General features: G+C 41.3%; 1 protein-coding gene across 5 annotated transcripts in view; it reads right to left on the bottom strand.

Moving 5' to 3' along the window:
• PDE5A (phosphodiesterase 5A) overlaps positions 1–14058 on the bottom strand; it is a 959918-nt gene that overhangs the window by 192986 nt on the left and 752874 nt on the right. For all 5 annotated transcript variants that reach the window (XM_069630677.1, XM_069630678.1, XM_069630675.1 and 2 more), the window contains exon 12: positions 11172–11318. In XM_069630677.1, the coding sequence (XP_069486778.1) occupies positions 11172–11318 (147 nt within the window). The remainder of the gene's footprint in view (positions 1–11171; positions 11319–14058) is intronic.

Here is a 14058-nt window from a genome sequence, read left to right as displayed (position 1 = left end):
TGAATTCCATGAATCAACTGCACAGTGAGTAAGAATATTATGGTAGTATTGTACTTACTTTTTTAGTTTGGAATGAGCAGGTTTCTTCTGAGTTGTTGTTTGTACTTCAGATGTTGCTGCTTTTCAGGAGAGTGGTCTTCACTGCAATTGTAAAAGAAAGAAGTTAGTAATTTTGTATGTGTATAGCACTGATGTTAATTTAGACGTTTATTTTTATGTTTTTGTAGTATTCTTGTATGATAAGTGAACATAGTGTGTGACTGCAGTTTCCTTTGACTATGTGTAGGCTTTATATTTTACTTACAATATGTTAGTTCAATATCCTTTGCAAATGAGTAGAATACTAAGTGTATGAAACTCACTTGGTTTTTTAAGGCTGTGTTATTGAATGTTAGGAGATAGAAGAAATAATGATATACTTATTTTGCAATTTGTATAAGGTAAATGGCAGAAACTGTATAGAAACACATGGAATGCATGCATTTGTGAAGGTATGGATAATAAAGCAGAAGAATGTGATTTATAGGCAGTGGTGTTATTTCAGCTGGGAGCTTTTCAATGATACTGTCTATCTGTGTGAGTGTATGAAGATGCATAATCTTATCCTGACTGTGTGTAATTTTATAATACACTACTAAGTGTTTTTCTATAATTATACTGTTATTTCTCCCATCTTTAAATATTATAATTTTTAGATAGCTGTTTGTGTAAAAAATATAGATGGCAGACAGGTTTGAAAGTGAGAGTTGATTATAGCAAATGGGAAAAATGACAGTAAGTTTTTTTTATAGGATATAAAGGTTAAGTGGCAGTTACTCTGTTTATATGCATTCATAAGAGTTGTTCATGTACTGTGCAGAAAATATTCATACCTGTAGTTTGTATTCTTGCAGGTGGATAGGCCTGTAGCTGTAAGTAGAAATCTTGGAGACTTGTACAGTAGTTTTTGTAGTAGGTGCTTTTGAATGATATGAGACTTGTACTCATAGTGATCAACAGTACAGTTGAAGTGTGGAACTCTGATGATGGGGTTAGATGTAGAGATTTTGAATGTGATTGGTGGATGGTTGTGTGACTGCTTAGCTGTATCCAATGAGGGAATGTCACAGAGAGTGAAGTGGAAAAGGTAGAAGGACTGTGTAGAGTTACGCTGTCTGCGGACACCGTGGCTGTTCGCGGACAGGGCATGCCACATCCAGAGTTTTCCTGCAAATCCAGCATGGAAAGCAGACTGTAGGGATCAGCCAATCAGATGTTGAGGTTGTGGATTTGGGTTGAAAGAGACTGTGTGTAGTGAAGATGGCAGAGGTGGAGAAAGTCAGGGTGTTGGTGCTTGGGGATATGTTTGTGCATGGTTTACAGCAGTATGCTCAATCTAGGCATGTGGCAAACAATTTTGATGTTAATGGAGTGGGGGTCTTGTGGAGCACTGTGCCTGATTGCAATGCACAGGTAATTGTACATGTTTGTGAAGATACGGGTAGGATGAACAGTCCCCATGTGGTAGTTTTGCACTATGGTGCTTTCCATTTGGGCTATGTCAGAGCCCCTACTTTGTTGGCAGATTTGGAACACTAGGTTCAAGCAGTAATGAACATCCTTCCAAATGCCAAACTAATTTTTTCTGGATTAGTACCTAGGGCAATATGGGTCAATAGTTCTGTTTTTTGTCCTCAGCAAAACATTGCTAGGTGTGCAATCGACCGAGGCATGTGTGCTTTCATGCTTAGAGCTGGTATGTCCTTCTGTAATAATGATAATATTGATTCCAGTAATGCTGTTTATTTAAAGAAGATGGTATTTCTTTATCTTTTATGGGAAATGCCATGCTGTTCTGGAATGTAAGGGTTGCTTTGGAAAAGGTAATGTGAAGATTTTGGGAGTAAAGTAAGAAAATAAAAGAAAAAAATACAAAATAACAGGTGTCTGTCAAGCATCTGCAATAAAAAACCCACCCCCCCCAAAATATGGCTCTTTTCAGAGCCAACCTCAAAGGGGAAATGGGGCACACTATTTAAATGCACCACGCTCATATTTTTCGATATGTCCGCGGACATGGTGGTATTCCGTGAACATCGCATATTACATACAGAGATTTTAGGGTGGAAAGGCATGCAAATGAGAATGAGAAAAGCAGGGGATTGGTCAGTAAAGTTTACTGGGTGTGTTGTGTAAGGAGAGTTTGTCAGAAAGTCTTTTTTCTGAGAGAAGAACAGATAGCTATGGCTGTGTGTTTCAGAAAACAGATTATATGGATTTTGGGAGACTCATGGATACATTGGTTGGATGTGCATGCAGAACACTGTGGAGTAGCGTCAGATCTTGGATTCCCTCATGTGGAAGTGCACTGGCATGGAGTGCGTGGAATGAAGTGGCTGGACTTGGTACCTCTCTGTGTTAGTTTGGAGACAGAGCATCATCCAGACATAATTATAATTCATTGTGGAGGGAACAGTTTAGGACATGTGTCTAGAATTTCTTTGCAACTTGCAATGAAAGAAGGACTTGGGAAATTCATGGACATGTTTCCAAATTCCCAAGTAATTTTTTCTCGTATTGCGCAGAGACAAATGTGGCTGCATTCTTCTTCATTTGGTCCACAAATGGAGAAAGTGAGGCACAATGTAAATAAGGCTGTTTGTGCCTTTCTAAGAGATGTTGGCATGTCCTCTTTTCACAATGAAAATGTTATGTTTCGTAGCACATACATTTTCCACAAAGATGGAGTTCATCTTACTTATGCTGGCAATCAGATTTTTCTGAGAAATGTGCATATGCATTACAACCTTTTTTGGAATTACAGCCATCCATTTTGCAGTAGATGACCATTTGAAGTTTTTCAAACATAAACACCACCAAATGGCTCTTTTCAAATCTATCACTTCCTCCCAGATAAAAGTGCAATGGTTATGATATGGGAGCACCCCAAAATTATAGATATCTGCGAACTGTCCGCAGACTTCTGAAAAATGCACAGGGCCCTGCACCATTTATTTGTCACTTCTATTTTTAGACTGTAAAAGAGCCTTTTTTATTTTTGTTTTATATTTTTTGGGTTTTTTACACACAACACACTAGGAGAGGAGGGGAAAGGAGGGTAAGGAAGGGACACCAACCACGGGGATAAGAAAGGGCAGGTGGAGAGAGGAAGATGACCGTAGTCTCGAAAGCACGCCGAAGACTCTCCCCCCTGAAGAGTACTGCGTCGCAATACATACACAATATTGTGACCCTCGAAAGGTAAGGGTCAACAGCATCGTGAATGGCCTGTGAGGCAGCTGGAGGGATCCGCTGTCCACAGGAGTGTCTCTTGTGGTGACAGGAGCGGAAACAGAGGATGTGGTAGAGGAACTCAACGTACTATGTTGATCACAAGGTACAACCTTGCAAACTGCCCCACCGTGGAACGACCTTAGGTGTTGCTTCATAGATGTCGTACCAAAGCTGTACGAACCAGGCCTCCCACGACTCAGCACCATGTGGCACTGATTGCAGGTGACCTTGTTCGCACATGCTTTTTGTACTCCACCCTGAATGGTAAACAACCACCACACACAAGACTCACGGCGGGTGCTGGTAGTAGGGACTTCCACGACCTCATCCTCTTCATCCTCTTCATCCTCCTGTACATCCTCATGCTTGTTCCCCTCTTCAGGCCCTTGGGGAGGTGGTGGTGGTGGAGGGGGTGGGGATGGTGCTGAGGCAGATGTAGCACCAGCTGGAGCAGCAAGCATAGATGCCATCAGGTCTTATCGAAAGCAGCAAGAGCAGCAAAATCTGGAAGATTACCAGCCAAAGTAGACAATGCTCAGTCAGATAGCCAGAAGCACAATGAGGATGAGCTCTGGGGTGTGGCCTTTTATAGGGGTGCAGGTGCGTGTTCTGTGGACAGCCGCGCTGCCCGCAGACAGATCGAACACGCCAAAAAGGATTAAAAAGTTCCAAAAGGTATGTAGAAAGTTAGGGTCATTGTCTGGGACATGTGCAATGGTGAATAATTACTGTAAAATACTTTGGATTGCCCAAAAAAAGTACTTTTAAAATGTTCGCAGTTCAGAACAGTGTCCACAATTCAGGACACCCAGTCAGCGTGGGTGCGGTCACATGATGACGTCGCGAACACGTCCGCGAAGGAAACCCGTTTCTGCAGGACACCAAATGCGCATGAACGGTCGTGCGCATGCGTGCGAATGTTCTACGGACAGTGTCCAGGTCCTCAAACTAATTAAAAGTTCGACACAAGTAATATGAACAGTTACGGACAGGCGCAATGTTCGTAGGACTTATGGGTGTGGTGCGCATGTGCGTAGATGTTCTAAAGACAGTACAAAAAGATATATTGTCCTAAGAATACCTCCATTTCAGTTAATTACGGACATCCCGGACACCACGCGTGTTCTAAGAACAGTTCCATCTTGCTTGCGAACAGCACAGACAGGTATAGTGTTCTTAGGACACCTCTATTTTGGATAATTACAGATATCCCGAACACTGCGTGTGTTCTAAGAACAGTTCCATCTTGCTTGCGAACAGTACGGATGGGTATAGTGTTCTTAGGACACCTCCATTTTGGTTAATTACGGACATCCCGGACACCGCATGTGCTCTAAGAACAGTTCATTCTTGCTTGCGAACACTACGGACGGGAATCGTGTTCTTAGGACACCTCCATTTTGGTTAATTACGGATATCACGAACACCGCACGTGTTCTAAGAACAGTTCCATCTTGCTTGCAGACAGTACGGACGGGTATAGTGTTCTTAGGACACCTCCATTTTGGCTAATTTCGGACATCCCGAACACTGCACGTGTTCTAAGAACAGTTCCATCTTGCCTGCGGACAGCACGGACAGGCATAGTGTTCTAAGGACACCCCCATTTTGGTTAATTATGGACATTCCGGACACCCGCGCTGTCCACGGACACCCCAACTGCCTTTTTTTTAAAAAAAAGACACAAAGGACTAAATAAAAACACACATATTATTTTTTTTATTATATACATATATAACATTTATGAAAGAGACGGGGAAGCAGAAACTGACACAAACACAGGGGAATTTGGGGTTTGGAGAGGATGGATGGGAGAGGATGAAGGGATGGATGTTTCATCAAAATGTTTTTCTTGGTGTTGAGGGTTTGGGTATAGTTGACTGGGACATGGAAAGGAGGAACAGGTGCATGTGGGACAATGATACTTATTTTTTTCTTTTATGTGGTCCTCCACAAAATGTTCAAAACATTGAAATTTTCCATAAGCATGTCCATTTTTTGTTCCATTCACTGTAGAGAATTTTCTAAAGTTGCTTTTGGTGTATTATTTTCAATGTTTGTATGGTCTGTTAAATAAAAATCTATATGTTAAGTACACATAATGTAATGGTTATTAATTTGCTTATATAGAGAAGTGTCTCCCATTAGTACACTGTCTTCAGACATTTCCTCACGTGGGACCTTTTCCTCATGCCATTCCAAAGTACTGCACATTTCTGTGTAAACGTTGTTTAGGTCTGCTGTTGCTCTTAGCTGTGCAGTTTCTGTGAGGTTGGAGGCATGTCTTTTTTGTTCTGGTATATTCCATTTTAGTACATATGGTAGTTAAATGTATGGTTGATGTGTTACATATATAGGTTCCATTTTTTATTTAATATTACATATAATGTGTTTATGTGCTGCTTTTTGAACTTTTTTAGTGTTTATATAGCATGATAGAACAATCTAAGATAGAGTTGATGTTGTCCGCGCACAGTCCGCGGACACCAAAATTATAAGCTGAGGTTCGACATGTTCTGTGTTACATGTATATAAAGTAAGGGAATCCTAGTAAACATCTATCAAATTCACACTATGTATATGTGTATTTAGGAAAAAAAACTTTGATAGAGGGAGGTTATGGTTAAGTTGCGTTTCTAAAAACCTATGAAATTCAGTAAAAAAAACTTTGTTAAAGGGACGTTATGGTTCCAAGTTAAACTGAAAAACCCCTGAAATTCGCCAGTTATGGTAAGCTATGCAACCATAACTCGCGCCACCACTGTCAATTGCTAAGACTAACACCCAGGACATCAAAGATGACATCACAAATGTCATTGATGACATCACTGATGACACCACATGAGTATTTACTTTTTATAAAAACCCTGTACAGGGGATTTTTATTATAATGTTGACAGAAAAAGTGTTAACGATCATTGGAATAGATATCTTGAGCTATGTAGTGCATTAGACAATGTATTGATATAAATAGCATTCTATTATGAAGTTCTTAAGAATATACTAAGGTATTCATGTATAAATATAAGGATTGTGGGCAGCATACATGCTGGAAGTGCAATATTCATAATTTTCCAGTGTTGAATAGTGAAATAATAAATGCTTTCTTATTAAAGTTTTCTGTACTGTGCAACATGTAATAAGTAGCTAATAAAACCCCTGACTACATAATTTCATTACTACATCCAAAACAGAATGATACAACAACACATACAAATATAAATATATATAGAGAAAGTAAAGTATGCAAAAAAGCAGCACTAGAAGCAGAAATAGTTTACAATCTAACTGATTATCTTTATCCACAGAAAAGATTGCTCTGCTTCAAACCTAGTACTCCCCTGTGTACAAATATCACATGATGTGACTGCACCCTAAAAAAGTTGTACAAATACAAATATGAACACATCCAGAGAAAGTACAGTAATAAAAAAAACAACAGAACAATCAGAAAGTGTTGATAACCATACCAATTCTCTTCATAAACAGATTAAGTGTGTATTTTTCTTATGTATATATTTCATATGTTCTGAGTGGACCCTATGTGAATTATTATAAGGACACATTTGAAATATAAGTCTACAAATATACTACTTTTGATTTATTTGTTCCTAACTATTACTGTCTGTCTAACATATATCACTAAAAGAAAAAACAGTGAGTTAGACATGTGATGTCATCAGTGACATTTGTGATGTCATCTTTGATGTCCTGGGTGTTAGTCTTAGCAATACACGGTGATGGCGCGAGTTATGGTTGCATGGTGAATTTCAGGGGTTTTTCAGTTTTACTTGAAACCATAATGTCCCTTTAACAAAGATTTTTCACTGAATTTCACAGGTTTTTATTAGTGCAACTTAACCATAACGTCCCCTTAACTATGTTTTTTTCATTGAATTTCATAGGTTTTCATTAGTGCCACTTAACCATAACGTCCCTTTAACAAAGTTTTTTCATTGAATTTCATAGGTTTTTAGTAGTGCAACATAATCATACCGTCCGTTTAAACAAGTTTTTTCAGTGAATTTCATGGGTTTTTTACCAGTGCATGCTATTTTCCTACAATTTACTAATATCATACTTAGCCAATAAGCATTATTTTTGTCCAATTTACAAAGTTTCACCTTAAAACTCTGCCATTTCCCACATTGTAGCATCATTTTTAATATGCATATATACACTTTTTGCAAATTTTGAAATCATTTTGCATCCGTAAATGTCCGGGAAAATCTGACTGCATCGCAGACCTTCTGGACAGTGCCACGTGACCATACGCTTGCGCGCGGCATGGTGACGTGTTCGCAAAGGCATCTGCACTTCATGATCATATCCGTGCTTCGTATACAGTTTGGAACTGCATTTTCTACTGATCTAGGGACTTTCAACTTCAAAATTTCCCTTGCACACCCCTCCACCTTTTCATACTCATTATCCATTACCAATATAGTACACAGTACATACTTGGAATCATTTTATCAAAACTGTTATTTATCTTAAAAATGGCATCAGTTATCGCCATTTATCCTCCCCAAGAGCCACTATAACCACCAGCTGGAGGACCTTCACAACAAAAAAAAAACACAGTACTTTCGAAGACAATGAAGACAATGAGGTAGAGGAAGTGCCTACTTCAAGCACCAAGATCGAAATCATGGGTGTGCCAGTTCTTTGCTGCTATTGGGAGTGTACCAAAGGCTAAAGCTAAAGCTACCAAGGTGAAATGCACTGAGTGCAATTTTGTACTCAGTCGCAGACTACCTGGACAGTACTCCTAAGGGACCACCACCATGCGCCACCACCCCAAATCCAATGACTGCAATGCTCTCAGAAAGGTTGTTCCTTTCTCAGCAAGTAGTAAGCTGTCTTCCTCCACATCATCTTCCTCAAAAAACACTGTAACCCCACAGCCTGATGTTTGCGGGCATTGTTGCGTCATAAATAAATAAATAAGGAGGGCTTTTGCCACAAACCCTTTAGGGTGGCAGTGGTTGCCGCGGATACGGCTTCGCCACCATTAGACGGTTCCACCACATTTCCTACTTCCTGAGCTAGCGGTCTAGTGTTTTTTCCCTTTCACTGCTGGCAGGTGTACTTCCTCTCAGTCCACCCAGCGTTCCGAGCGTTGCAACCGTCCAGCTCGGCTTTACATGGTGAAACGCTTACAGTTTTCCCTTTCCGCTTCACTTCTGAAGCCTGTGTTTTTCTCGCTCTGTTTTGCTTGTTCTCCGCTTCCTTTTTTCAGAAGTTTTCCGAGACCGCTTGCTCCTTCTCACTGCTGCGCTCTCTACTCTTTTCTTCCTTCCGGAGTTTTTGCCCTTCCAGCCGGCTTCCCTCTCTCTCCCTGACGGAGCTTAGAGTTTTCGTCCCTCCTCTTTTTTTTCGGCTTTTCCCTTTGTTCCTGGTCTTTTCAGTTGTGTTTTCCTCCTTCGCTTACTTTACGTTTACATTGGCAAGAGTACTCAGTCTGTTCACTACAAATACTACTGCTTCTACTACCGGCCAGCAGCCTCAGGACTACTGCAGGGGTTTTTTCTGCCTCCAGGTTTTTTCCCCTAGCACCGCCTGCACCCGGGGCTGGAGCCGAGGTGTGGTCCAGTCTGGGATCCACCACGGCTTCCCTCCGTGGCAGAGCATCAACTTCAAAACCCAAGAAGGATTATCTGGCCCATCGACAAGGGATTGAGAAGTCGGAGGAGGAGAGTGGTGTCTTGAGTGAGGAAGCGGGAATCTTGGAGTGTGGCCCCACAATAATCCCAGAATCAGTCCAGGACACTGACAGCTTTATTGTCCATTGCAGCCCCTGAAATGGATGATAAAGGCCATTAGCACCCTGGTTCCCAAAGCGGGAACCCAAGGTGTTAAAACAAAGATTTTACTTCCTATAGCGGGCCGCCACAGCGTAAGAAGGAAGTAAAATCCTTTTCCAAGACAGCCAACATGGAAAGAGAAGGCGGGGCTCCGTACACAGCCCCTCTTCCCTTGCCATGGCAGCCTGCAAAACCCCATGAACATATTACCACAAACACTTTTTTCCCTTTCAAACCTATCCTACTTTCGTCCCTAGTGGTCATGGCCAGTAGCCAGATTGTCTGTGTCATAACCTTATGCCATGACCCAGACAATCTGGCTACTGCCCACGGCCACAGGCTATTCCTCAGTCACCAAAGGTATATGACTATTTTTTGTACCTACATTATTACACTTGTCAAAAAATAAAACATGGGCACATTTGCAAAACCATGCTTTACTGTCCTTGTCAATGCTCCTCACGAGTTTGCTCGAAATCTGCCCATGTTTTATTTTTTTTAAAGTGTAAACTGTATGTACATACAATAGTCATAACTTAGCCCCCACTTGACAAAATCCATTCAGTCTTTACACAAACATTGAAGGTTGGGTCTATAATTTCTCTCAAATCTTTTGTCCACATTCGTCAAATAGCAACAAAGTTATCAGCCATCTAAAAATGTTGAGACCCCCCTCTAATTTTGCCCCCTCTTGAGAAAATCCCACCAAACTTTAGAAAACCATTTATATCTATATCCAAATGTTATGCAGATTAGTCAAATGACACCACATTTATATGCCTTTACAATATTTTGGGACCCCCCCTCTAATTTTGCCCCCTCTTGACAGAATCCCAGACAATTTTGGAAAACCATTCAGGATTAGTTATAGAATAAAATTGCAAAATTACATCCAGTTTCATTGAGTGGTGCAAAAGTTATAAGCCACCCAAAAACTGCTTTTCCCCAAACCTGTAATGCAGAAATAGATAGAGATGTCCTAGGACATCTGAAGTGTCCGCAAACACCACAGGACTGCCCCAGGATATCCAGAGTGTTCGCAGAATTTTGTGGGGTGAAACAACCCATTTTGTGGCTTCTTATGGCCAATCCAATCCAATCCTAATCCCCCCCCACATCCCCAGAGATTGTTTGTTGAGTTGACAGGTGCAATGCTGCTTTTTTTAAAAATATTTTCGCTGCGCTGTCCGCGGACTCCAAAACAGTCTGCGAATCCAAGATGACGGGTGTTTCGGGAAAACCGTCGCATTTGGTCATCAATGGTCATCACTTCCCACATCTGCTGAATTTCAAAGGTTTATTTGCGTTAAATCTGATCACCTTAACTCTCTCTTAACTAAGGTTTTTTCACTGATATTGACCAGCACTCGGTCGCTACCCAGCTAGGTTTGCACTATAGAAATATTTCTTGTGTACATTAATATAGAGAAGTGAATGACACAGGTAGTATCGCTCAGTGGCAATGCGCTCGACTTGGAAGCAAGACGACGCAGAGCAACAAAAGGTTGAAATCCCAGGTATGCGCTTAGAAACCTCTTTGGTATGAAGCACATTATAAATAACCCATTATACAATGCATCTGCTTAATTATTTGCTTTGCAAACTGTTTAGCCCAGCATCTCACACAGCGTTCATTCGCATGAAGACGACAGTGACACTGAGGCATCCCAAGAGTGTAATCCACACCCTGTCAACAAGAGCTTAAGTGTAAGCAGTGAGTAGAGTATATTGGACAGTAAGGGCCAACCATTGGCTAGAATAGGCTTAATAGTGAACTTATATTGAAGTAGTTGAAAGCTGGCAAAAAGAAGAGAACCAGCAACCAGTGCCTTCACAACTCCCCGTTATCGTGCAGCTATCAGACTTATGCTGCTCCTTTCCACATCAAGCGATTTTTACAGATAAATGAGCTGGCAAATCTGACTAGAATATATGCAATAATATAAAACAGAATGGCGTTCCAGGTGAACAATTATTCTCAGGTGTCTGTTCTGAGCCGCTCCGACCCATTTTCAGCACTGGTGATTTGTAAATGACACCCACCAGATATGCCCCCCCCCCCCACACAACATCATGACTTGTGATGCCTACCTCATATTTCATTTGAAAGTTCTGCACCAGGTTGAGGTCTGTGAACATCCGACTGGTGGCCAGTGTTGTTTCCATGTCAGAGAGCTCAAAGTCACTGAAGTAGAAGTCGGTCAGTTTCAACGACTGCGCAGATGGCACAATGGCAGCCTTGGGGAGGGGAGAGAACCCAAGTTACAGGACACTCTTCAGCAAACTGATCACAATATACAGGATCACACAGGACATATTTTTACAGCTGGGCAATCATTATCCTTATCTGGCCAATGGTCAGCTAGCCATTTCTACCAAAGCCTACAGGACTGTTCCCTGTCAGATCAAGGTCTCTATCATTGCTATGATATGGGGTTAGCTTACTGAGAAGGCTATCGCCTATACCTCCCTACATTGATCCACAAATACAGGCAAACAAACAGCTAGCTGGGCACTCCTTTGCACAAAGTAATTTATGCATGGTGTGTTTGCGTGCATGCTGAGGGGCTAATGGTTTGAGGTTCTTAACTGCTCAATGCCCTGGAGCGTTGCCATTCCGAACATGGCACTGCAGTCTACATATACGCATGTGTATGTGTGTGCGAGACTGTGTGTTTGCATGCACATGTATGTGTATAGACCATATATTTATATTTAGCAACCAGCGTGTGGGAGGCACCCAATTGCAAGGCAAGGAACACAGGCTGAATTTCCTGATGTAAGCCAACGTTCCAAGTTGACGGCTGGCTGCTTCCCCCGCATACCATCTTCCCCCCACCGACCCTCCCACACTTACATATGTGTGCCAGTTTTGTATTGAGCCTTGCCTTCCAGATCCTTGGCGGCCATTTTACTGAAGTATTTTCAATCAATGTACGGGACGCCATAAGACGTCCCGTTCTTTGAATGAAAATACAATGCTCTCAACACCACAGGTTACCATATTGTCAACCCAGGGGACAAATAGACGCTCTCTGGCATGCCAGATTGCGTGTTATCAGCCTGTGGACCCTCGCTAAACACCCTTGCTTCACTCAGGCCTTTAACTCGGGCACTGGGCCAATAAAACCCGATCCAAACTCTTAATTGTCTAATACTGTGCAAACAACAAATTAAATGATCTCCAATTGTATTCAGAATGAATACAATCTTTACTGAAATAATTGCTTAACTCTGGACAGAGACAGTACATTTGTATTGGTAAGCTTAGCAAACAAAAATGATCTTACACCCAGCCTTCTGTGTTGACATCTAACCACCCAAACAAGGCTATTCCAGAGCCTAAGGTCTGGCAGAAACATTATTTTGTTTCGCTGTCGCACAACCCTAGAAAGTGAAGCCTGTTCTAGTGCTGATCTGCCCAAACTGTAAACAGGAAGTCTTTCCTTACAATGTTTGCCAAATTTTCCTAATAAAGGTTAATTGCAGAAAAAAAACAGCAGAAAAATAATAGGACAGAACTGCTGTAGATGATGAGTACCCTTATAGAGATGCAAATCATTCCCCTTTCTGACTCTCATCCTTGTTCTGTGATAAAGCACGCCAACCATCATGCACTCCTAGGAGGATCGTGGGTTCAAGTGCGCCTGAAGCAAAGCATATAATATAGCTACAGCCCATTCATTGTGTGGAAGAAAACCTGGAGACGGCAAAATATTTGACTAAAAATGAGAAACCGGCTCCAAATTACAAGGTAAGAGATTGAAGTATGGTCCAGTGCAAAGACATTCCACACTCCTGGCGCTCATAAAATGTTACATCCAAAATGTGCTTGGTGGTCCTTTAAAGCTTTTGAAAGTGATTAACCCTTTGGGTGTGGGCATCCTTAGACACGCAAAGCCTGATCATACTTTGAATGCATCTCTTCTGGAAAATGCAAATGCCAGCATTGATGTTACTCCTGGGTCTAGCAATGGTCTAAGAGTTCTTCAAGATTTGAGCATCTATAGATTTTGAATTAAAAAATGTGCTCGTGTTTATTATGTAACCTATATGAGAGGGTATAGATATGAGGATCCATTATAGCAAACTAGAGGATTATAAAAATGTTTCAGTTTCTAGTATGCTGATAAACTGATATCCGACACTATTTGGATCGTGAGGGGACTCTTGAGTAAGGCAGCTGGACTCTCGGAAAAAGTGACCGGAGAAAATCTGATGGTCAAATCCCTAAGAATTGAGTAACCCACTAATGTTTGCAAGCACAATTTAGGCTCCCTAGTGTCACATCAAAACTAATCTCTAATAACTGTGAACTGTTTTTTTTCTCTATTTCTTTTACAAGCTCTATCTGTTTCTTCGGATTGGAAAAAACCTTTTCGCTCAAAAGACAGTCATTAAGGGCTTGTATTTGAAATCATATTTTTTTCGATTATACTGGAAATAGAAAAACGTATTGTGAGTGAAGAGAAAGAATATATTGCTGGTACCAATCTCGCTGGAATACATGATAAAATAGTTCTCGCCCAGAAATAGAAAAATATTGGAAACAGTATTTTCAGCACTTCTATCACACATCAGGTAGGGATCCTCAAATTGAGCTAGAAATAGAGACCATTATATTTCTATTTCTTGCGCAGAAGGTGGGGCTATGAAATGCATCCCACTATTCTGCAGGGACTGACCAGCCTTCCACAGTACAGTGTACATGTTAGGGCTGTGCGGGGGATGGTTGGATAGCCTCCCCTTTAAATGCAATGCCTGCAGAAACATTCTCTGCCGAACATGTTTGAAGCTTTTAGGAACTTCTAGCCACCTTAAATTTGGGAATTAGAAGTTTGATTCAAGTGGTTAGGGGCAGGTCTGTTTCTAGGGGCTAGCAGGCAAATCGGGCAATGGCCTGAAGAACAGTTGGGGCAAGGGGTGCAGCAGGCACATCCTGATTAATCTCCCACCTGGGAGAGCGTCTTGAGCCTTT

This window comes from Ambystoma mexicanum, chromosome 6q (genome assembly GCF_040938575.1).
Source record: "Ambystoma mexicanum isolate Mex_15411 chromosome 6q, UKY_AmexF1_1, whole genome shotgun sequence".
Taxonomy (NCBI): Eukaryota; Metazoa; Chordata; class Amphibia; order Caudata; family Ambystomatidae; genus Ambystoma; species Ambystoma mexicanum.
Note: the sequence above shows the minus strand (reverse complement) of the source record. Positions and strands in the feature narration are given on the sequence as shown.